The 23,726-nt window shown below is 45.1% G+C and overlaps 4 protein-coding genes and 1 pseudogene across 4 annotated transcripts; 2 read left to right on the top strand and 3 right to left on the bottom strand.

Moving 5' to 3' along the window:
• Positions 1 to 121: 121 nt before the first annotated feature.
• Positions 122 to 1,084, top strand: LOC138194925 (olfactory receptor 8G17-like). The gene has a single exon (XM_069143953.1). It carries the CDS (start codon positions 143 to 145, stop codon positions 1,082 to 1,084), a length of 942 nt encoding a protein of 313 aa, XP_069000054.1. The 5' UTR covers positions 122 to 142.
• Positions 1,085 to 4,649: 3,565 nt separating this feature from the next.
• LOC138194917 (olfactory receptor 52D1-like) lies at positions 4,650 to 5,591 on the top strand. The gene has a single exon (XM_069143947.1). The coding sequence runs from the start codon at positions 4,668 to 4,670 to the stop codon at positions 5,589 to 5,591; it is 924 nt and encodes a 307-aa protein (XP_069000048.1). The 5' UTR covers positions 4,650 to 4,667.
• Positions 5,592 to 12,334: 6,743 nt separating this feature from the next.
• LOC138194916 (olfactory receptor 8G17-like) lies at positions 12,335 to 13,282 on the bottom strand. Its single transcript, XM_069143946.1, has one exon. The coding sequence runs from the start codon at positions 13,280 to 13,282 to the stop codon at positions 12,335 to 12,337; it is 948 nt and encodes a 315-aa protein (XP_069000047.1).
• Positions 13,283 to 16,021: 2,739 nt separating this feature from the next.
• LOC138194915 (olfactory receptor 8G17-like) lies at positions 16,022 to 16,948 on the bottom strand. Its single transcript, XM_069143945.1, has one exon. It carries the CDS (start codon positions 16,943 to 16,945, stop codon positions 16,022 to 16,024), a length of 924 nt encoding a protein of 307 aa, XP_069000046.1. The 5' UTR covers positions 16,946 to 16,948.
• Positions 16,949 to 21,116: 4,168 nt separating this feature from the next.
• LOC138194924 (E3 ubiquitin-protein ligase TRIM39-like) lies at positions 21,117 to 23,612 on the bottom strand (annotated as a pseudogene).
• Between the last annotated feature and the right edge of the window lie 114 nt (positions 23,613 to 23,726).

Below are 23,726 nucleotides of genomic sequence, written 5' to 3'. Positions count from 1 at the left end.
CCAGAAGGTTGGTAACTGAAGAAGAGAAATAATAACAAGTAATATTGAAACGTCTTCATGATTGAACTGTTCTTCAGTTAAAAGTTTTCTGAAAAGGCCTCATGAATGTGACAAATCGTCTCGTTTCTTTTGTTCCAGGTTGATGGATAACTACACATGGAATGACTTCACGCTGCAGCTGGAGGGACTAAAGGTCACCAAGGTTTCCATGTACCCGGTGTTTTTCTTTTTCCTGCTCTCCTACCTGTTCATCATGGTTGCTAACGCTGGCATTGCTGTCCTGGTGTTGGTTGATAAGAACCTCCACCAGCCCATGTACCTGCTGTTCTGCAACCTGCCCGTTAACGACATCCTTGGAAACTCCATCATGCTGCCTCGTCTGCTGGTGGATATTCTGCAGCCTCCGTCTGAGCGCCTCATCTCTTATTATGAGTGTGTGGTTCAGGCGTTCACCACGCACATGTTCGGTACCACGTCCCACACCGTGCTCATGATCATGGCCTTTGACAGGTACGTGGCCATCTGCAACCCGCTGCGCTATGCCGCCATCATGACCAACAGGATGGTGCTGAAGCTGACGGTCTCTGCCTGGGGAGTGGCCTTGGTCCTGGTCGGGGTTCTGCTTGGTCTGACCGTACGGCTCAACCGGTGCCGGACTCTGATCACGAACCCTTTCTGCGACAACGCCTCGCTGTTCAAACTGTCCTGTGAGAGCGTTCTCATCAACAACATCTACGGCCTCTCGTTCACCGTGGTTCTGTTGACAGCTTCTATCGGCAGCATCGTTCTCACCTACACCAAGATCACAGTCGTCTGTCTGACCAGTAAGAACAAGTCTCTGAACAGTAAAGCTTTGACCACCTGCAGCACTCACCTCTTCATGTACCTCATCATGCTGTTCAGCGGCGTTCTCATCATCTTCCTGCATCGCTTCCCTCAGTACTCCGACTACAGGAAGATGTGCGCCATCCTGTTCCACATCATCCCTGGAAGCCTGAACCCGATCATCTACGGAGTGCAGTCCAAAGAGATACGAAAGTTCCTGTCAAAGTTGTTCCAGTCCAGAAAGGTTTTATCATTATAATGTAAATATAAGATATAAAAACAAAACAGAAGAAATGTACATGTTTGAAACAACATGTTTTTGTTTTTCTTTATCTTAATTTTTAACGACGAGGTGTCGATACATGCTAATATATCTATAACTACCAGGAGATTTCCACCTCCCTCCATTTACTGCAGTGATAAAAGCTTTAAACTGTATTACACTGTTGTTTGTCTGACACATAGTTTATGTTTTAATTTGGCAGCAGGTGTATCTGTCTCATATCAGCTGTAATATTCATGCAGGTTTCAATAAACTGAATGAAACCCCAATGGTTCTTTTGATTTTCAAACACAAGGTGAACATAATGAGACGACACAAACCCACCGTACTCTGAACATGTCAGCATCCACCTCAAACTTTTACTTCATGCTTTGTAGTCAGGAAAGTCTGTAAAGGTTCATTTATCTGATGCACACTGAACCTGCAGATTATAACCGTGTCACATAACGGCGTATCAGACTGCTGCCAATCATTGAGTAATGTGACGCTGTGAGTTATGTTTGGATTGAGATTTAAAAGGTCTGAAATGATGATCATTTTAAGAAATAACATTATTTGTTATTCGTTGCAAATCAGTTGATGATTATTTGAGGACACGTATAACCAAATATAGTAACATGTTCTTATCTTTTTGTTGGTTAATATTGGTGAGCAAAAAGCTTTACGACTGCCGGTAAAAACCACAGACGGTATCTAAAAATGTTTTGTAAATAAAAGTGAAGTCAATGCAGAAATGTCTTAAAGTGTAATACCACTGAGGGTCACTAGGGGCTGGCTCCAAGAAACCTGTCTCCAATAAATTCCCATTCAAAAAGCCACTAAGAGGACACTGTGCCCCAGGCCTGTCAATCAAACAGACACCCCCCCAAACATATCTGAGTCCTAATATCTTATCAATGCTGAAATTATTTTCAATTTTTTTTTTTTTTTTTTTTTTTTTTTTTTTTTTTTTGGAGTTTTGAAAGTGAAATGTGGTCCCATTCTTGCCTGATAGAGGATTTCAGCTGCTCAACAGTTCAGGATCTCCTTTGTTGTATTGTTCACAACTACATACCATCACAGATGCTGGCTTTAGAACCGAGCTGATAACAAGCTGGATGGTCCCTCTCCTCTTTAACCTGGAGGATGCAGCGTCCATGATTTCCAAACAGAATCTCAGATTGTGATCCATCAGACCTCAGGACAGTTTTCCACTTCACCTCAGTCCATCTTCAATGATCTCAGTCCAGAGAAGGCGGCGGTGTTTCTGGATCATGTTTCTATCTGGTTTCTTCTTTGGAGAGTTTTAACCTGCATTTGTGGACGCAGCGATGAACTGTGTTCACAGACATAAAGTAAAATATCTTCTGTTGTTTGATTACATTCAAACTTTTCTTGTTCTTGAAAAAACACAAAACCTGATAAAATCGAGGTCATAATTTATCATCAGAGTTCAGATCAGATCAATAAATGAAGCAGGTGAAAATGTGACCAACATGTGAGACCAACGTTTGCAGTCGATAAAATCACAACTTTAAACACAGAAAGAATCGAAAATAAAGCAGCTGCAGACGAATCAAACCTCCACGACTTCACATCAACAACAAATATACTTCTAGTTATAATTTTGATTATTAAGCAGCTAAACTGAGTATATTCACGTTGTTTTTATCAAATTAAAATGAATATTTAATCCAAAGCAGCTTTAAATCTTCACATTTCATTTAAATGATTTTAAGTTCTTTCAAACTTTTAAAATCAAAATAAAAAAAAATTAAAAAATTAAAATATGAACCTGGAAATGTTTGCTCATGTGATTGTGGTTAGTTTCAGAAAAAAAAAGGGGTGGCACGGTGGTGCAGTGGTTAGCACTGTCACCTCACAGCAAAAAAGGTTCCGGGTTCGAATCCGGTCCTGGGCCTTTCTGTGTGGAGTTTGCATGTTCTCTCTGTGCTTGCGTGGGTTCTCTCCGGGTTCTCCGGCTTCCTCCCATCATCCAAAAACATGCACCTCAGGTCAGGTTACCTGGCGCTGCGCTAGTGGCAGCCTGCTGCAGCAGCTCCCCCCTGAGAGCCCCCCTGCTGTAGTGAAGACATTTCTTTAACCTCCAGCCGGTTATCAGACGTCAACACATACGAAAAATACAAATAGAAAAAAGTGTATATTTAATGTCATATCACAAAGTGCATTTAAAGTTGTAATTTCAGAGAATTAAATTCCATCTCTTTGTACATTAGGGGGCGGTAGTGAGGTAGTGAGGGTGAGTTCACCTGTTGAGAGTTCGGTGACGTGAAGGAACCCCGGAGAACCGCCTGCTGCTCGGTCACATTATAAAAGCTGCCGGCCGCCCTCAGGTGAGTGAGGACGAGGTTCCTGTCAGCACAGGTGAGTCTGCAAATGAATTATGACTTATTATTATGACTTAGTAAATATTGTATTTATTCTCATTTCCACACTTTGATCTCCTCAGATCTTGTTGGTGTTCTGTTGGAGGTTTTTATCTGTTTGATTCATTTTCATCCTTTAACTGTTTCACTGAAACACACAAACAGTTTTTATTGTTTTCATATTACAACTTTCACCAGTTTATGTCTTTGGTTACTTTAAAGTTCTGACAGATTTTTGGCTTTAGTGTTCATAAAATTTGCTGCACGGTGTGAAACTGTTTTCTATAAGTTTTCTATAAGTTTCACTACCTTTATTATTTATATATATATATATATATATAGCCCGGAGGATAAACAGTAACAAAAGTTTGTAACTGTCCGAATCCCTTCAGACTGGATTGTTAAATGGTTTCCTGTTGAAGCCGAGAAGGGCCCCGAAGCAGGATGTCAATACAGTCCCGATAGACCGCGTACGGCTGTTTCCACGATGATAGTGAGTCGGCGTCATGTTGCTTCTCTCTGATATATAATAAAGGTAGTTCAGTTTATATTGTTCACTGCACATGTTGTTTTATTGAACATTAAAACATTAAGATTCATATTTACAAGATGAAAAATTAATTAAATATACTTTAACCTGCAGGTAGTTTGTAGTGAAATCATGAAGTGAAAATATGAATAAATGAAGTGACATTTTTCCTGCAGGAACAGAATCAGTTCAGACTTCGTGTCGTTTCATCGAGCTGAAAGTTGCATGTTTTTATTTCTGCTTCTACAAAGATTTCACTGTTTGCCTGTTTGCAGTGACGTCCAGAGGTTTCTGGTTTCTGGTTTCTGGTTTCTTTGTGAATGTGAATAAAACACAGAATCCTGTTTGATTTAAATGAAACCCGACTCTGAAACGAACGTCAGAGAGTCATGCTGCTTGTCGATGCTGCTACAGAGCGTCTGAGTCACATCTTTTATTTCATGTGACAGTTTAACACCATTCAGTTTATTTTCTAATAAATACTTGTTTAAATTTTAGCAGAAACATGTTGTTTTATTTTTGGATGTTTTCATTTCGTTGTTCACTGAAAGAAAGCTTTCTCCAACACTTTAATTTGAAAATCTTTCGGTGGTTCCTGTTCCTCAGAAACGTTTTGATCTTCATCTCTTTTATTGTCTGCAGGTTTAAATCGACCGTCTGCAGGATGGAGAACCGGACGTTGGACTTGGACGTGCTGCTGCTGGAGGGGTTAAAGGTCAGCCCCCAATCCTCGCTGCCCGTCTTCGTCGTCCTCCTCCTCCTCTACATCTTCATCATGGTGTCCAACATCGGGCTGGTGGTCCTGATCAGCATGGAGAGGAGCCTGCAGCAGCCCATGTACCTGCTCTTCTGCAACATGAGCATCAATGATGCGTTCGGGGCGTCGATCATCGTCCCCCGGCTGCTCGCCGACGTCTTCACGCCGCCCGCCGGTCGCTACATCAGCTACATCGACTGCGTGGTCCAGGCGTTCTGCGCTCACTTCCACGGCAGCACCTCCCACACCGTGCTCATGATCATGGCCTTCGACCGCTACGTGGCCATCTGCAACCCGCTGCGCTACGCCGCCATCATGACCCAACGGACGGTGGTGGCGCTGTCGGCGTGGGCGTGGGCCGTCTCCATGGTGATGGTGCTGATCCTGGTGGGCCTCAGCGTCCGCCTGTCGCGCTGCAGGTGGGTCATCTTCAACCCGTTCTGCGACAACGCTTCGCTGTTCAAGCTGTCGTGCGAGAGCGTCCTGGTCAACCAGGTGTACGGGCTGGGCTACACGGCGCTGCTGCTCGGCTGCTCGCTGGGCAGCATGGCGCTCACCTACCTGAGGATCGCCACCGTGTGTCTCAGCAGCCGCAACGAGGCGCTGAACAGCCGGGCGCTGCAGACCTGCGCCACCCACCTGGCCGTCTACCTCATCATGTTCGTGTCGGGCAGCGTCATCATTGTCCTTCATCGCTTCCCTCAGCTGTCGGACCACAGGAAGTTCGCCTCCATCCTGTTCCATGTGGTTCCTCCTGCGATGAACGCCGTCATCTACGGACTGCAGATCAAAGGGGTCCGACAGAAAATCCTCGTCATGTTTACCAAGTAAAAGAAGACGGTAAAGCTTAGTGGTCCATCTTCAATGATCTCGGTCCAGAGAAGGCAGCGGTGTTTCTGGATCATGTTTCTATCTGGTTTCTTCTTTGGAGAGTTTTAACATCATTTGTGGACGCAGCGATGAACTGTGTTCACAGACGATGGTTTTCACAAGTGTTCCTGAGCACATGCAGTGATTTCCACTCCAGAATAGTGTGTTTTTAATGCAGTGCTGCCTGAGGGCCCGAAGATCACCACCATCCAATAGAATGGGACCACATTTCACTTTCAAAACTCCAGAAACTGGTCTCCTCAGTTCCCCAACATTTCCAGAGTGTTGTTAAAAGAAGAGTTGATGCAGCTCAGTGGTGAACATGATCCTGGAACAACTTTATAGAGACGTGTTGCTGCATCAGATTCACAATGAGAAGATATTTATCATAAAACAGTAAAATGTCTCCATTTCAACATGTGATATGTTGTCTTTGGTCTATTTTAAATTAAATATGAGTTTACATGATTTAAAAATCATCGCCTTCTGTTTTTATGTACATTTTACACAACATCTCTACTGTTTGGAAACTGGGTTGTAAATTAAACTTCTGTTCAGGTGGTGGTTCTGAAAATGTTTTATTAAATAGTTTGATGTTATTTCAGGGCCTTCCTGATCACCTGTACCGTCATTCCTCACCTGTATGGTCATTCCTTCATCTTTAATGTTACATATTATTCATCTTTAAAGTTACAGATCTCTGACCAGGGGAGACTAAGCTTATTTTTTACTGCAGTCAGCAGTTTTATTTCTGTATTAAACATCACACGGTGATAAAAGTTGAGTTTTCATGTTTTTAAATGGAGTCACTTCATTCACGGTCGTTCAATATTTTCTGTCTGAATTATTCTCTTTCAATAAAAATAAACATTCATTTCTGTTTAATGTTCTGTGTAGCTGCAGCTGATTATATTATTGATGATAACAAGGGTAACTTGAGCTGTCCTGCTACACAGGAAGTGAAGACCTTTATTTTGAAGTGCATCAAAAACTTCCTGTATCTGATTTCTGTTGAAAAAATGTCTCTGTGCTGATAGTTCAGAGGAGATAAACTGACTGATCCTGTTTGACCTGATCGGGTTATGGAATATGAATTGAAGTGAGTGGACTGAGTGTTAATCATGTTGATGAAGGTCAGCTGGGTGATCAATGAGTCTGACCACTGTGCTGCCTGTTTGAAATTAGACCTTCAAAATGTGTTCTTTAAAGACGGTTGGTTGTTGTGTTTTTATTTTTATATAATACGATATATATATACATATGTATAAATGTTAAGTCTGTTGGTGTCACCGGCTCCAGTGCTGCCCCCCCAGCAGACCCCAGTGAAGTACAATGCACTGGCCACAACAGACTGGTAGAACATCTCCAACATCTCGCTGCACACATTGAAGGACCGAAGTTTCCTCAAGAAAAAGAGTCGACTCATCCACTTCTTGTAGACAGCGTTGATGTTGGTCTTCCAGTTCAGTCTGTTGTCATGGAGACACCAGGTACTTGTACTCCTCCACCATGTCCACCTCCTCTCCCAGAACTCTCAGCGGTTGTGGAGCCGTCGTCTTCCTCCTGAAGTCGACCACCATCTCTCTGGTCTTGGCCACGTTCAGGAGGAGGTGATTCCTTCCTGCCCACTCCACAAAGTCCTCCTCTACTGCCCTGTACTCCTCCTCCCGTCCATCCCTTATACACCGTCCACTGACTCCTCCTCCCGTCCATCCCTTATACACCGACCACTGCAGAGTCATCAGAGAACTTCTGCAGATGTCTTGACTCTGAGTTGTTCTGGAAGTCAGTGGTGTAGGAGGTGAACAAGAAGGAGACAGAACAGTTCCCTGAGGAGCTCCAGTACCACTGACCACCGTATCAGACAGCACACTGCCCAGACGGACAAACTGTGGTCTGTCTGTCAGGTCGTCAGTGATCCAGGAGACGGTGGACGTGCCCCCCCCCCCACCCCCACCACCACCTGCAGCTTCTCACCCAGCAGCAGTGGTTGGATGGTGTTGAATGCACTGGAGAAATCAAAGAAAGTGATTCTCACAGAGTCACCGGTTCCATCCAGGTGAGACTGAGCTCGTTGCAGCAGGTAAATGATGGCATCGTCCACTCCCACATGAGGCTGGTACGCAAATTGTAGAGGGTCCAGAGAAGATTTCACCAGCGGCCTGAGGTGGGCCAAGACCAGCCTCTCCAGCACCTTCATCACATGAGATGTGAGGGCAACCGGTCGGTAGTCGTTGAGGCCAGATGGAGTCGTCTTCTTGGGGACTGGAACCAGGCAGGACGTCTTCCACAGCACCGGGACTTCCTCCTGCTTCAGGCTCAGGTTGAAGAGGTGTTGTAGGACCTCAGCCAGCTGGACGGCGCAGGTCTTCAGGACCACGGGGCTGATGCTGTCAGGCCCCGCAGCCTTGCGCTGGTGGGGTCTCTCCAGCTGTCTCAACCTGGCCAGTCGTCACAGAGAGGGGGGTGGGTCAAGGTGTCGATGGAGGAAGAGCCCTTTGAGATTGAGGGCTCTATGCAGCTCACCAGGGGGGGCAGAGGGAGGAGGGGGGGAGGCAGCAGAGGTGTTTGGGAGGTGTAAGGCGTGGAGGAGACAGATGAGGGTGGTGAACTAAACCTGTTGAAAAAACAGTTTAGCTCATTGGACCTCTACAGGTTCCCCCTGGTTGTTCCTCTCCAGGTTCCCCCTGATTGTTCCTCTCCAGGTTCCCCCTGATTGTTCCTCTCCAGGTTCCCCCTGGTTGTTCCTCTCCAGGTGCCCTCTGATTGCTCCTCTCCAGGTTCCCCCTGGTTGTTCCTCTCCAGGTTCCCCCTGGTTGTCTCTCTCTCCCCTTGAACCCAGTAATCTCCTTCATACCGGTCCACACCTCCCTCACGTTGTTCTGCTGGAGTTTGGCCTCCAGCTTCCTCCTGTAGGAGTCCTTGACCTCCCTGAGCTTCTCCTTCAGGTGGCGCTGCACTCTCCTGAGCTCCTCCCTGTCCCCAGACCTGAAGGCTGCTTTCTTCTGATTAAGAAGCACTTTCAGGTCACTGGTGATCCACGGCTTATTGTTGGAGAAGCAGTGTCCAATCCGGGATGGTACGGTGGTGTGTTCACAGAATTTGATGTATTCTGTGATACAGTCCGTCCTGCTGTTGATGTCCTCCCCATATGGTCCACACAGCACGTCTCAGTCCGTGGACTCAAAGCAGTCCTGCAGGGCATCTTTAGGCTCCTGTGTCCACCTCCTCACAGTCCTGGTGGTTACAGGCTGCCTCTGCACCAGAGGAACATACTTTGGTGTCAGCAGGACCAGGTTGTGGTCTGATCTACCAAGGGGGGGAAGGGCAGTAGTACTGTATGCATCCATGGCATTAGCATACAGTAGGTTAGGTTAGGTTAGGTAGTTACTTTATTAATCCCCGAGGGGAAATTTTTTCGCTACAGCAGCATACAGAAGCAATAGATAGTAATAGAACAATAGAAAAGCAATAAAATAGCAGTACAATAGCAGTAAAAACTATAAAATATAAATATAAAATGCCGTTTTTACAGTATATACAGTACAGTATATATATATATATATATACTATATGCAAACAACCAAGAAACACGGTCAACAGTGTTATTGTTGTGTGATGGATTTTGCCAGAGGTGAGTTATTGTACAGTCTTATTGCGGTCGGCAGGAATGATCTCCTGTATCAGGAATGATCTCCTGTATCTGTCCTTGTGACAGCGGAGCTGGAGGAATCTTTTGGAGAACGTCCTCCTCTGTCCCTGCAGCAGGTGGTGGAGAGGGTGGTCAGGATTATCCAATATGGACAATAGTTTGTTCAGCGTCCTCCTCTCCACCACCTTTTCTAGACTATCGAGATTGTAGCCGATGATGGAGCCGGCCTTCTTCACCAGTTTGTTAAGTCTGTTGGTGTCGCCGGCTCCAATGCTGCTCCAGAGTTTTATTGTTCCGGGTGGGGCAGTTAACATACTGGTGCAAAGTTGGCAGTACTTTATCCAGACTGGTTAAAGTATATATATATATATATATATATATATATATATATATATATATATATACAGTGGGTACGGAAAGTATTCAGACCCCTTTACATTTTTCACTCTTTGTTTCATTGCAGCCATTTGCTAAAATCAAAAAAGTTCATTTTATTTCTCATTAATGTACACTCAGCACCCCATCTTGACAGAAAAAAACAGAAATGTAGAAATTTGTGCAAATTTATTAGAAAAGAAAAACTGAAATATCACATGGTCATAAGTATTCAGACCCTTTGCTCAGTATTGAGTAGAAGCACCCTTTTGAGCTCGTACAGCCATGAGTCTTCTTGGGAATGATGCAACAAGCTTTTCACACCTGGATTTGGGGATCCTCTGCCATTCTTCCTTGCAGATCCTCTCCAGTTCCGTCAGGTTGGATGGTGAACGTTGGTGGACAGCCATTTTCAGGTCTCTCCAGAGATGCTCAATCGGGTTTAGGTCAGGGCTCTGGCTGGGCCAGTCAAGAATGGTCACAGAGTTGTTCCGAAGCCACTCCTTTGTTATTTTAGCTGTGTGTTTAGGGTCATTGTCTTGTTGGAAGGTGAACCTTCGGCCCAGTCTGAGGTCCAGAGCACTCTGGAAGAGGTTTTCTTCCAGGATATCTCTGTACTTGGCCGCATTCATCTTTCCTTCAATTGCAACCAGTTGTCCTGTCCCTGCAGCTGAAAAACACCCCCATAGCATGATGCTGCCACCACCATGTTTCACTGTTGGGATTGTATTGGGCAGGTGATGAGCAGTGCCTGGTTTTCTCCACACATACCGCTTAGAATTAACGCCAAAAAGTTCAATCTTGGTCTCATCAGACCTAAGAATCTTATTTCTCATAGTCTGGGAGTCCTTCATGTGTTTTTTGTCAAACTCTATGCGGGCTTTCATATGTCTTGCACTGAGGAGAGGCTTCCGTCGGGCCACTCTGCCATAAAGCCCCGACTGGTGGAGGGCTGCAGTGATAGTTGACTTTGTGGAACTTTCTCCCATCTCCCTACTGCATCTCTGGAGCTCAGCCACAGTGATCTTTGGGTTCTTCTTTACCTCTCTCACCAAGGCTCTTCTCCCACGATTGCTCAGTTTGGCTGGACGGCCAGGTCTAGGAAGAGTTCTGGTCGTCCCAAACTTCTTCCATTTAAGGATTATGGAGGCCACTGTGCTCTTAGGAACCTTGAGTGCTGCAGAAATTATTTTGTAACCTTGGCCAGATCTGTGCCTTGCCACAATTCTGTCTCTGAGCTCCTTGGACAGTTCCTTCGACCTCATGATTCTCATTTGCTCTGACATGCACTGTGAGCTGTAAGGTCTTATATAGACAGGTGTGTGCCTTTCCTAATCAAGTCCAATCAGTTTAATTAAACACAACTGGTGGACTCCAATGAAGGAGTAGAACCATCTCAAGGAGGATCAGAAGAAATGGACAGCATGTGAGTTAAATATGAGTGTCACAGCAAAGGGTCTGAATACTTATGACCATGTGATATTCAGTTTTTCTTTTTTAATAAATTTGCACAAATTTCTACATTTCTGTTTTTTTCTGTCAACATGGGGTGCTGAGTGTACATTAATGAGAAATAAAATGAACTTTTTTGATTTTAGCAAATGGCTGCAATGAAACAAAGAGTGAAAAATGTAAAGGGGTCTGAATACTTTCCGTACCCACTGTATGTGCTGTAAGACAACAACTGATGGTCTCATTCAGAAGGAAGAACTTCCTCCAGTAACCTCTGAGGAGACTCACCTGTGACCTGAAACCCTCCAGGTGATTCATGGAGCTCGTTTACAGACGAACATTTACTGAGACCAGCTACTTTAGAAGACTTTATATTCTCACTTAAATTTAATCTTAACAGCACAATCCTTTTTACTCCTTCTCCTTACTCCTTATTTGTTCGTGCACACTACAACAAAACTAAATGTGGAGCAGCTTCGGAGCCTCCGTGGAGAGCAGCATTAATTATATTACACCTCAGTTTTATCTGTTGGAAGTTATCCAAGTTGTCCATGTGAGTGTAAAATCTCGAATTACTGAAGTAACTCAACCAAATAAGTCAAAAGATTTTATTGCACATTAATATTTCAGGTGTTTTACATCTCAAACACACTACAGCCTCTTAATTAAAAAAAATAAAAGATGATTTCAGATGTGAATTGTAGAATCAAATACCAAGAATCCGCTTCACTGAAAGAAATTCTTCTTGAAATCGTATCAAAAGGAGTAAAAACAAGACGGTGAGTTAAACGAGTTCAGAGGTAATTTTCCGTGGAATCTTCGGTGACATGAAGACGATGTGTTGCCTTTCTGAGGATGTTCACAACATGTAAGAAAATCTAGGATTCATTCGAGGCAAAAACAAAAACTCACATTTATCTTTATATTTACTTTATATATTAGATTCCAGATCCCAGTAACTGTTTAAACTCTGAGTTTTGATCCAGAGATTATAGAGTTTAAAGTCTAAATCCTTTAACTGTGAGGTCAAACACCCTTTAACATCAATAAGCAGCTATATTATAATAATGATTTTATATTATATGCAACTATTCAGGTCGCACGTCCAATCTTTAAAAACTGTCCAAAATTTAGGGGAACCTGCTTTAAATGAACATCACAGTATGAAATACAATAAATCAGTTCAGTTTACATTTGACACTTTTTACACGTTAAAGTTCTCAGCTCAGAATTGACTCACGACTGATTTCGAGCGGAATAACTTGGCCAAAGACCTGCAGATCTCTTTGGACTGCACTCCGTAGATGATCGGGTTCAGGCTTCCAGGGATGATGTGGAACAGGATGGCGCACATCTTCCTGTGGTCGGAGTACTGAGGGAAGCGATGCAGGAAGATGACGATGAACCCGCTGAACAGCATGATGAGGTACATGAAGAGGTGAGTGCTGCAGGTGGTCAAAGCTTTACTGTTCAGAGACTTGTTCTTACTGGTCAGACAGACGACTGTGATCTTGGTGTAGGTGAGAACGATGCTGCCGATAGAAGCTGTCAACAGAACCACGGTGAACGAGAGGCCGTAGATGTTGTTGATGAGAACGCTCTCACAGGACAGTTTGAACATCGAGGCGTTGTCGCAGTACGGATTCATGATCAGAGTCCGGCACCGGTTGAGCCGTACGGTCAGACCGAGCAGAACCCCGACCAGGACCAAGGCCACTCCCCAGGCAGAGACCGTCAGCTTCAGCACCATCCTGTTGGTCATGATGGCGGCATAGCGCAGCGGGTTGCAGATGGCCACGTACCTGTCAAAGGCCATGATCATGAGCACGGTGTGGGACGTGGTACCGAACATGTGCGTGGTGAACGCCTGAACCACACACTCATAATAAGAGATGAGGCGCTCAGACGGAGGCTGCAGAATATCCACCAGCAGACGAGGCAGCATGATGGAGTTTCCAAGGATGTCGTTAACGGGCAGGTTGCAGAACAGCAGGTACATGGGCTGGTGGAGGTTCTTATCAACCAACACCAGGACAGCAATGCCAGCGTTAGCAACCATGATGAACAGGTAGGAGAGCAGGAAAAAGAAAAACACCGGGTACATGGAAACCTTGGTGACCTTTAGTCCCTCCAGCTGCAGCATGAAGCTGTTGGTGGTGAAGTTTTCCATCATCTGGAAGAAGAAGTGCAACACGTCGACCTTTTCTCTGAGAAATTACACATGGATGAATAGTTTGTACAGTTCAGGTGGTTGTCGGACGTTCAAAACTCAGGAAACATCAAGACAGTCGGCCGTTCAGTAAAAACTCTTCAGCTCAGTTTAAAACTTTGTTACCAACTGTTCAAAGTACAAAAGCTAACAGAAGATCATATTTTCAAAGAGCATGTGTTGGTGTATTAAAATCTCCACAGACCTACTGAAATAAACTAAAACACAGTTTCAGCTTTTATGGATCCAACTACTTTTTACTGGACAGAATCTGGTCTCCACAGAACCGTCTGTCAGGGACGAGCTGCTTCCACCTCGAAGGAAGAAAACAGGGAATACCTGCAGGATGTTGACGGATAATTATTTTATGTTGAAGTGTAATATGGAGACGTCACCTTCAAACATCTCAGCATGTTTGGATGTACAGTCACCAAAACCTGGAACTCCATCAGTTCATTTTATAACCACGTGAGCTGAAACCTGAAGAAAGACTTCATGTAACATACATGTTAAACATGTATGTTACATCTTTACACGTCGTTCATGAGCTTCTAAAAGATAAATACACATTAAAAAACAGATTAATGATAAACAATAAGCTTATTGCTGAGTTTACGTTCACATTTGGACAAATCATTGAAGCAGCAACAATAACAGTGTGGATGGAAATATGGATGTTCCTAATCAGCAGTGTAAGAGTGAGTTGTAGATCAGTGATACCTCGTCCACCGGCGTTCAGGGTCTTCTGGTCTTTGGGACTCCTGCTGAGCGATGGATCCAGTTCACGTCCTTTTATGGAGACCTTCGTATATTATCACCGCCATGACTCAAGTATGATGCAACACGAAGCAATCATGATGATGCAACATGCAACTTTTAGTCCTGAGTTCGTCTGTTCTCTCTGAAGTCCAACATGTATGACACCTTTTCATATTTAGTTTCAATTGTCCATCTTGAAACATAATTTTAAGATTTCTGACCATATTAAATCTAAAATAAGGAATCAGGAGGAAAATAATAGATTGAGTGAGTAACCTAAACGAGCCTAGTTTGGAAGACATGTCATTTCCGCAGGTTTGGTACAAACGTTCACGTGGTTCCGAGGATGACCGGATCGGGTTTGGGGAAGTTCAAAGGTCACAGAGACCTCACGTTGGGCCATATCTCAGCAACGCCATCAAGGAATTTCCACGAATTTCACTTGGACTCGAGGATTAACTCATTTCGTTGGCCAGAGGTCGCGACCTCACATTCGTCTCCTTTTTTTAAATGGGACCTTGGACAAAGACCTGGAAGAAACTTCGACAGATTTGGCCCAAACTTTCACTTGGAGGTCGTCTTCTTCTCCAGAAAGAAGTGATTTGTTTTTTGGTGGTAGAAGGTCAAAGGTCACTGTGACCTGATGTTTGTCTCATTGTTTTGAAATCTCCAGAAAGCTTTGAGGGAATTTATTCAAATTTGGTACAATGTTGACTTGGGGACAGCGTGGTGGTTCAGTGGTTACCGCGTCGCCTCACAGCTAGAGGGTTCTGGGTCCGGTTCTGGGTCCGGTTCTGTGTCTGGTTCTGCGTCCAGTTCTGGGTCTGGTTCTGGGTCTGGTTCTGGGTCTGGTTCTGGGTCCAGGCTGGCGGTCTGTCTGTGGGGAGTCTGCATGTTCTCTCTGGTACTCCGGCTTCCTCCCACACAAAAACATGCATGTCAACTTTATCAGTGAGTTGTGAGTACAAGTGGGCGTAGCGGTGTCTGTCTGAGCTGGTCCTGTGATGGACTGGTCTGTCCTCCACCTTCAGTCCTGTGATGGACTGGTCGGAAAAAAGCGACCCGTGAAAAGGACTTACTGTTGACGTCCACAGGGAGTTCGTCCTCCGTCGAGGGTCAGACGTGGATTTTGATTTGTCACAGCTGTGAACTGGTTGCTTCTTTCTTGAGAAAAGGTCAGATGTGACATCAGAGAGGACAGAATGGATCAGTTGGGAGTGGAACATAATGTTTGTGGTGTCACCGTGATTTTATAACGGCTCCAAAAATTTTTTGTTTTATTCACACTTTTTGCTTCATAAGTAAAAAGTCCGATAAAGTTTTCTCCAACACAATGTTACATGACTCAGTGAGAACACTTTGATTGATGCGACAGTCATCAGTAGATTTGATTTGTTATAAAACATCTGGTTTCAGTCTGCGCACCAAAAAAAAGAAGCAAACCGCAACTTTTTGTGAATTTCAACAGAAACTATCCAACCAGCACTAAAGGAATGAAATAACTTTACTTTTGGAGTCATTCAGGATCTATGAACTATTATTGAGTCATCTTCATGTCACACATTCAGCAGGTACAATCTGATTTGATAAAACAAATACACATAATTATAAGAAATGACCAAGTCAGCAATGTTGTAAATTGTAATTTCTAATTCGGTGGCCTTGTGATGAGTCGATGGTTCTGCCTGTGGAACGGTTCAGGATTCAGACACGTTCAACACACAAAGCAGTCGAGAGTCGGACTTTAAAATGAGTTATTATTGAAAAACAGCCAAGTTACAGAAAAGGATTGAGTGTTGTGTTATTATATGGTAGACGTCAGCTTTAATGTAAAGACTGTAAAGAGTCGCATAAAAACAATAACATGGAATATAGCACGTCTAAGTTTTATATCATACATGTTGATAAATTTACTAATAAAACATTAATTATGATGGCAGAATTTTATTTTGTCAACATCTTTGACAGGAACTTTCGTATCTCTTTGGACTGCACTCCGTAGATGATCGGGTTCAGGCTTCCAGGGATGATGTGGAACAGGATGGCGCACATCTTCCTGTAGTCGGAGTACTGAGGGAAGCGATGCAGAGCGATATTAAACATCCCGCTAACGGACATGATGAGGTAGACGAGCAGGTGAGTGCTGCAGGTGGTCAAAGCTTTACTGTTCAGAGACTTGTTCTTACTGGTCAGACAGACGACTGTGATCTTGGTGTAGGTGAGAACGATGCTGCCGATAGAAGCTGTCAACAGAACCACGGTGAACGAGAGGCCGTAGATGTTGTTGATGAGAACGCTCTCACAGGACAGTTTGAACATCGAGGCGTTGTCGCAGAAAGGGTTCGTGATCAGAGTCCGGCACCGGTTGAGCCGTACGGTCAGACCGAGCAGAACCCCGACCAGGACCAAGGCCACTCCCCAGGCAGAGACCGTCAGCTTCAGCACCATCCTGTTGGTCATGATGGCGGCGTAGCGCAGCGGGTTGCAGATGGCCACGTACCTGTCAAAGGCCATGATCATGAGCACGGTGTGGGACGTGGTACCGAACATGTGCGTGGTGAACGCCTGAACCACACACTCATAATAAGAGATGAGGCGCTCAGACGGAGGCTGCAGAATATCCACCAGCAGACGAGGCAGCATGATGGAGTTTCCAAGGATGTCGTTAACGGGCAGGTTGCAGAACAGCAGGTACATGGGCTGGTGGAGGTTCTTATCAACCAACACCAGGACAGCAATGCCAGCGTTAGCAACCATGATGAACAGGTAGGAGACGAGCAGGAACAGGAACAGCGGGTACGTCGACTCCTTCGACACATTTAATCCCTCCAGCTGCAGCGTGAAGCTGTTGGTCGTGAAGTTTTCCATCAATCTGAAAGAACAAAACAATAAATCAGGTTAGAATCTCTATAAACACTGTTTGCATGAAACTAAATACAGAAACCAGAAGTCAGTCTGTGATGAGTTATTTTAATACAAAATAATCCCAACAGCTGACAGACAACATTTTATTTATACGTTTTTACTTTCATCAGATGTGATAAAAAGTTCTAAACATTATACGTTTTCAGAACCTTTCAGGGATGAGTAATACGTACCTCAGTGTCTCTGCTAATCCCCACCAACACTGAACAAAACCTTCTCGGTTGCCGTGTTATATGGACTTCATTTTAACTGGAGGGACCTTTACCTGGGAAAATGTATGACGTAATATTAAGCATCGTTATAGTAATTATAACTGTCACCAAGTTGAAAAATACAAGACAAGAGAGGACGATGGTTGTCTGACAGTTTATATAGAATTAATGAAGTTTCACAGTGTTAATTCGTTTCAAGAAGTTACGGAAAAACATGGAAAACTCAAGAGAATATACTTATTATTGTTCACCAAAATAAAGCGTCACAAAGCAAACTGTAAGGAATGTGCATTACTGTGGTGGCTCTCCTGTTGCACCAATCACACCTACCAGCACCGTACACTTCAATGGGTTTTATTTTGCCACACGTTCTGCTCCACCACAATCTGTCCTCTCCCCCTCCCCCTCCCCCTCTCCCTCCGCTGTATCACTGCTGGGTTATATGGGGAGAGAGACCATCAGTGGTCAAGTCCAGCTGGGATAATAATGCCTCTTCCACCGTTCCCTGAACCACTCCCCCAATCAGTCCCTCCTGCAGCTGAGCCAAACCACACCCCCTCCACCACACAAACAAACACTGAATTATATACATTTATTAAAAAAAAAAAGACCAAAAATTGGTGTGAAGCATCTGGCTGTTTGTGAAACCTCCTGTTTGTTATGTTGGTCGTCACCATCTTGAGTTTTCAGAGTCTAAAGTGGACATGATGACTCGTGGAAAACATTTACTGACTTTGTATTTCAGGAGAGAACTTGATGCTTTTACATGGGAGTGTACTGGAGACAGCCCCTAGTGGTCCTCAGTGGTATTGAACTTTAAAACACTTCTGCATTGGCTTCAGTTTTCTGATGTGTAGATTAAATCTTTCATTTTTATACAGTCTATGTACACAACAGCTCTAAAGTCCAGTTACAGAGGAACCCGTGTACCTCGGTTTGTTTGTGGATTTGGGGTGACGATGATGATTTGACTATATTAATCACACATTGGCGAAATTTACTGGAGGCTGATGTCAGCCTACATGGTTGTTCCGTGGTCAGAGGGGGCTGACGACTGGGGGGATGATGACAAACAGGATGTTGAAGAACTTCTTTATGTTCTGGGAGGCCGAGGGGAACCGGTGGCTCACGACGATGATGATTACGGCTATTTCATACAGCACGTACACGACCAGGTGGGATGCACACGTTTGGAAGGCTTCGCTGCGGACGCTGCTGTCGGCTGTTTCAGAGACGCATGCAGGATCCTGCAGTAGACGTGTTGGATGGTCTGTCGGCACATCGGCATGTTGATGTGGAAGATGAAGAGCACAGTGATCAACAGCAGAGCGAGGAACCAGGCCAGGGTGTAGCAGGAGTGCAGGCGGGCCGAGGTCATGATGGTTTGATATACCTGCAAAGAACCGCGGCACCGTTCTCCAAAAACCGGAGCACCGTTCTTCAAGAACCGGAGCACCGTTCTCCAAGAACTGCAGCACCGTTCTCAAAAAACCGGAGCACCATTCTTCAAGAACCGCAGCACCGTTCTCCAAGGACCGGAGCACCGTTCTCCAAGAACCGCAGCACCGTTCTCCAAGAACCGGAGCACCGTTCTCCAAGAACCGCAGCACCGTTCTCCAAGTCAGGATGCAAAGATCACTCAACCTGTTTCCATCATTTTCAGTGAATCGTTCCCATTTTTAGGCTCTGCTCACACATGCACTTATGACATGTGTGGTGAAACATGTTAAAGCAATCCATAGTAAATAAGCTGTTTAAAGGATAGTACAATTAAAAATCTTTAGGATTAAAAGAATTAGGGCTGCACAATTAATTGCAATAATATCTCTATCTCCATTCATACGCCTTTGCGAACTCCTTTTTAAATGACAACGATTCTGCAGCATTTTTATTTGGGACATCAGCTACATCAAAACAAGCGCTCCTACTATGTACAAACGCTCACTTGGACACAAAGATGCACTTTGTGGAACTTGCACATCGGCCTCATTTTTCAGACCTGCAAGCTCCGCCCACTTTTATGAACAGTATGTGGTCTGGATGGACAGCTGTGTGGTTCTTATTGTGTAGATGTGTTCATGCTGGGATCCTAATCCTCCTAATCCTAGGAGGCCTCGGATCTCCCCGATGTCTCAGTGACCAGCAGGTTGATTAAATTAAAGTTGTGAGGCGTTCAGGGGCGGTGGACAGGGAGACGCTCCCTCTGTGGAGACTGGCCTTTTCTCTTTTCCTTCTCAGGTGTCTCTGCTCCATCTGTAGATCTCAGATTGTGTCTGAACCTCGACGAAGGTTTTCTTTCTGGACGCCTTGGTTCACAGATTTTGGATTATGGTTGAGGTCAAGGTTCTGTCAGAATCTACCGCAACAAACTGGGAGAACCATTTCAATATGGACCTCATCTTTATGGATGGGGGTCATATTGAAACTTCCTGTTGTCACAGTCAGTACTGATGTATCACTGTGTGCTGCAGCGTTAAGAGACGGTACAGCTGATCGCAGTCGAGTTTTTCTGACCATCAGACCATTTTTAGAAAAAAAAAGACAAACTACGATGGGTTTATAGAGGAAAGTCAATCAAATAAAAACAGTAGCATTTTAGACTTAGAGTTTATTTATATAATGTTGGGTTCACATATGGAATGATGTCACTAGAAGAACATTTATGGTTCTCCTGGAGAGTCATGAACATCCATCAAAGTTTCCTTTCTGTTGACGGAAGTTCAGCAGGTTGTAAAGTCATCATGAGGATCGACATGTTGACAGTGAAGTGAGTCCCTGAAGGAGCGTCTCATTAGCGCCTCATTAGCGCCCCCTGTGGACAGAGTCATCCTGATAAACACCTCCTGTCTCCCAGAGGACTAATTACCATCAGAAACTGTTTCATCAGGAAGCAGCTGTTAATGATCACCTGTGTTTTTGACAAACATTAACACGTGTTATCTCCTGGACCACATGGTGATGAAACTGATGGACCACCAGGGGGCAGCGTGGTCCCCTGAGCTCCCAAGATGTAACAATGTTTACAACAGTTTGGACTTTGTGTTCACAACAAAGTAAAAAAAGGTTTTTTACTAATCCACCTTCAGACCGACTTCTAGACTAATAATAAATTCTGAAGAACCATCATCTCATAAAGGAGGAAAGAAGCAGTTTAATGTTTGCAGAAGCAGAAATGTCCGGATTGATGGGCGGGGCAAGACCAGACCAGACCAGAACAGACCAGAACAGAACAGAACAGACCGGACCGGAACGGAACGGAACAGAAACAGAAACAGAACAGGTCGCATCCTTTAAAGGCCAAAACTGAGCCGTGAGCCTGAACAGTCTTGTGGTTGTTTGATTAAATCTGACTTTAATTAATAAAACAGACCGTTTGACGTAATTAAGTCTGAAACTAAAGAAAATGTAACACAACCTGTTGCAGATTATTTGTAAAACTTTGTGCTTTCATCACTTCCTGTTTGGACTGTTGAAATCCTCTGTATGTTGAAGTGGGTCAGACTCTCATGTTTCTGGTCCAGATGGTTCTGAACGCTACAGCGAGGCTCCTGATTGGTTCATGTTAAGTCTGTTTGATTCGTTTTTTCTGATGTTTAACTTTTGTTGTGAAGAAATAAGTTTGACTTGAACTGAACACATGAATACAACAGAGACCAGAGATGTTGATGCTCTTCGGCTCCATCTGCTGCTCAGGTTTCAGTCCTGCAGCAACATAATAATCAAACCTGTGATTACACGCTTTCAGTTTAAAAGACAAATATATTTCCTTCGATAAATGACCATTTCAGAAACTTTATGTTTAAAAAGGAAAATAAATCTCCTTCAGGATTCTCGGTGTTCAACCACTTTACATTTTTTTAATGAATCCATAAAGGTCATGGAGCTCATCCTTCATCCCAGTGAAAAACACAAATCATGCGTCTTATTAAAATGTAAGTTTTTTGATCATTTGAACACATAAACGAAAACAACATGAATCCTCCTGAATCTGTTGACGGACAGTCGGCGTGTCGTTGTCCGTGTTGGCTGACGGCGTGATGATGAGAGAGGCGGAGTTTTGCCCCTCGTCGGGCCCGTGGTGGTTGAGCAGCCGCTGAAGGAGAAGATGTGATTGGCATCATCGGCGTTGTAAAAGGAGACCGGACTGTTGTCTTAGTCCACGAACACGCCGACCTTCTGCATCCTGGACTCGACAGCCAGCCGGACCGGAGGGTCGTCCAGAGCCGTGAGCTGTTTCTCCATCAGACGGACGGTCCAGTAGCTGAGCTCCGGACTAATACGACCTTTTCCCGCCCGGTCCATCGACTGTCTGGCCACGCCCACCTCCCAGCCCGTCCTCCCTTCAACTTGGACCTCGTAGTAAAACCTTCCTGAGGAGAAGCCCCGCCTCCCCAACAGGTTGTCTGGGAGGTTCCTCCGGGCGTTACCGTGTTTCACCTGTTTTCCATCGTCAGAGAGGACGAGCGCGCCGTGGGCGGTACCGGGATCCAGCGCCACGTCCACCGCGTACCGCCGGACCTTCCTCAGCTCGACCTCTCGCAGCTTCTCCACCACTTCGTCCAGCGTGTCGAAGATGCTGTCGTTCAGTCGGTCCGTCACCACCAGGGAGGCTGTGACTCAGATGGTAGAGTGGGTTGCACACTAATCGGAAGGTTGGTGGTTCGATCCCCAGCTCCTCCTGTCCTCATGCCTGGGTGTCCCTGAGAAAGACACTGAACCCTAAGTTGCTCCTGATGGTGAACCATCGATGTGTGAATGTTCTCCTGATGGTGAACCATCGGTGTGTGAATGTTCTCCTGATGGCAGCACCTTGTATGGTGGTCTGTCTCATTAGTGTGTGAATGGAAAAACATGTTAAAGAGCTTTGAGACCAAAAGGTGATAAAACTATACAAGTACAGACCATTTACCACCTGCTGGACGGCGCCCTCGTACAGCGGAGGGACACTGACATCCGTCCAGTCCCTCATGGGCGGAGCCACATTCAGGGCCTGAAAGGCTGAGAGGAAGTCGAGGTCGTGTTCAGAGGATGAGAGCCGCTTCATCTCAGAGCTCCTCTTCATTCCCCTCGGGGATTAATAAAGTGTATAAAATCTAAAAAAAAAAATCAGCTCGGGGATCTACCGGTTCAGCTCCGTGATGAAGACCTCGGCCTGCCGCTGAGTCTTCGTCTTCTTCTCCTCGATCAGGTCGTTCAGGCTTTTTTCCAGCGGTTGCCTCAGAGCACTGAAGACGTGGACGCTACTTCTCTCTCTGCGTCTGTCACTGATCTCCACTGGCTGTTGGATCTCCTGAATCTTCATCCGTCTCTTCTGGATCATCTTCTGAACTTCACCAGAGGTTTCTGGTGCTTCTTGCAGATTCGTTCCTCCAGGTTCTTTGCAGGTCTGATGAGCTGATGACTCTGGAGGCCGGCGACGGTCAGGTGAGGCTACAGGTGAGTGTGGCAGCAGGAGGCACCAGGCAGGACTTCAGGGCCTTCAGTCTGCTTCCACTGCAGATGTCACAGGAGACGTCAGCTTGTGGCTCCGAGCTGCTGCTGCCGGGGTTCAGTTGAGCCGACTGTTTGAACTGAGCCACCATCTCGTTGATGAAGATGTTGACCTGCAGCTCTGGGCGGATGAAGAAGGTCTTCTTACACACGGGACACTGGCACTGGACTTTATCTCTCAAGTGCTCAGTGATGCACTTCATGCAGAAGTTGTGTCCACACGGTGGCGTGACGGGATCGTTGAAGACGTCCAGACAGACGGGACACAGGAACTGGTCCTTAGTCAGCAGACAGGTGGCAGCGGCCATCTCTACACACCCACACACAAACTGGGATTATTCATTTATTAAAAAACATTTAACTATGGAGACACTCTGATTTAAATGAAGTCTGTCAAACCAGACCAATCTACCGAAGTGCAGAAACTCTCCAGACTCACTGTCGCCTCCTCAGGTACAAACTGGTATTACAAGGAGGTTTCAGATCCCTGAACAGAGATTAAAGTTTGAAGTTAAAACCAAACCAAACCAGTAAGCAGAGCGAAGGTGTTACCTGTGCTCACCTGTGTTTGACTCATCTGTTCTGATGAAGCCAGACGAACCCGAAAGACTCGTTCTGACTGAAACTCTGCAGACACGTCAACCTGCTGTAGCTCCTCCCATTCTTTCACCTGAGAGTTTTATGTGGAACTCAACAAACAGACTGAACACGTGTTCACCCGTCAGACAACACGGAGATAAAGAAACACGGTCTGCATGTACCACCGCTGCACTTCAACAACCGTAACTGTTCCTGGTAGTCAGATCTGAGATCGATTGGTTTGGTTCAGTCAGTCTGACCTCACAGATCCTCGTTTCTACCAGGACATACTGAGTGGCCGTAAAGAGGGCGTGGCTTATCAGCAGCATCTCTTCCTCATGTCTTCAGCAGCAGGTTCTCTTTATGTCGGCGGTGCAGAACAACATGATGTGGTGACCGGCTGTTTTTTGTGTTCATGTTCAATGTGTTTCTCACAAATGCAG

This window comes from Embiotoca jacksoni, unplaced genomic scaffold, assembly GCF_022577435.1.
Source record: "Embiotoca jacksoni isolate LCO1_2020_lvr unplaced genomic scaffold, fEmbJac1.0.p SCAF_118, whole genome shotgun sequence".
In the NCBI taxonomy this organism is placed as follows: Eukaryota; Metazoa; Chordata; class Actinopteri; family Embiotocidae; genus Embiotoca; species Embiotoca jacksoni.
Note: the sequence above shows the minus strand (reverse complement) of the source record. Positions and strands in the feature narration are given on the sequence as shown.

Excerpts from the sequence above, each read along its gene's own strand:
- LOC138194925 (XM_069143953.1), top strand. The coding sequence starts at position 143 with ATGGATAACTACACATGGAATGACTTCACGCTGCAGCTGGAGGGACTA.
- LOC138194917 (XM_069143947.1), top strand. The coding sequence starts at position 4,668 with ATGGAGAACCGGACGTTGGACTTGGACGTGCTGCTGCTGGAGGGGTTA.
- LOC138194916 (XM_069143946.1), bottom strand. The coding sequence starts at position 13,282 with ATGATGGAAAACTTCACCACCAACAGCTTCATGCTGCAGCTGGAGGGA.
- LOC138194915 (XM_069143945.1), bottom strand. The coding sequence starts at position 16,945 with ATGGAAAACTTCACGACCAACAGCTTCACGCTGCAGCTGGAGGGATTA.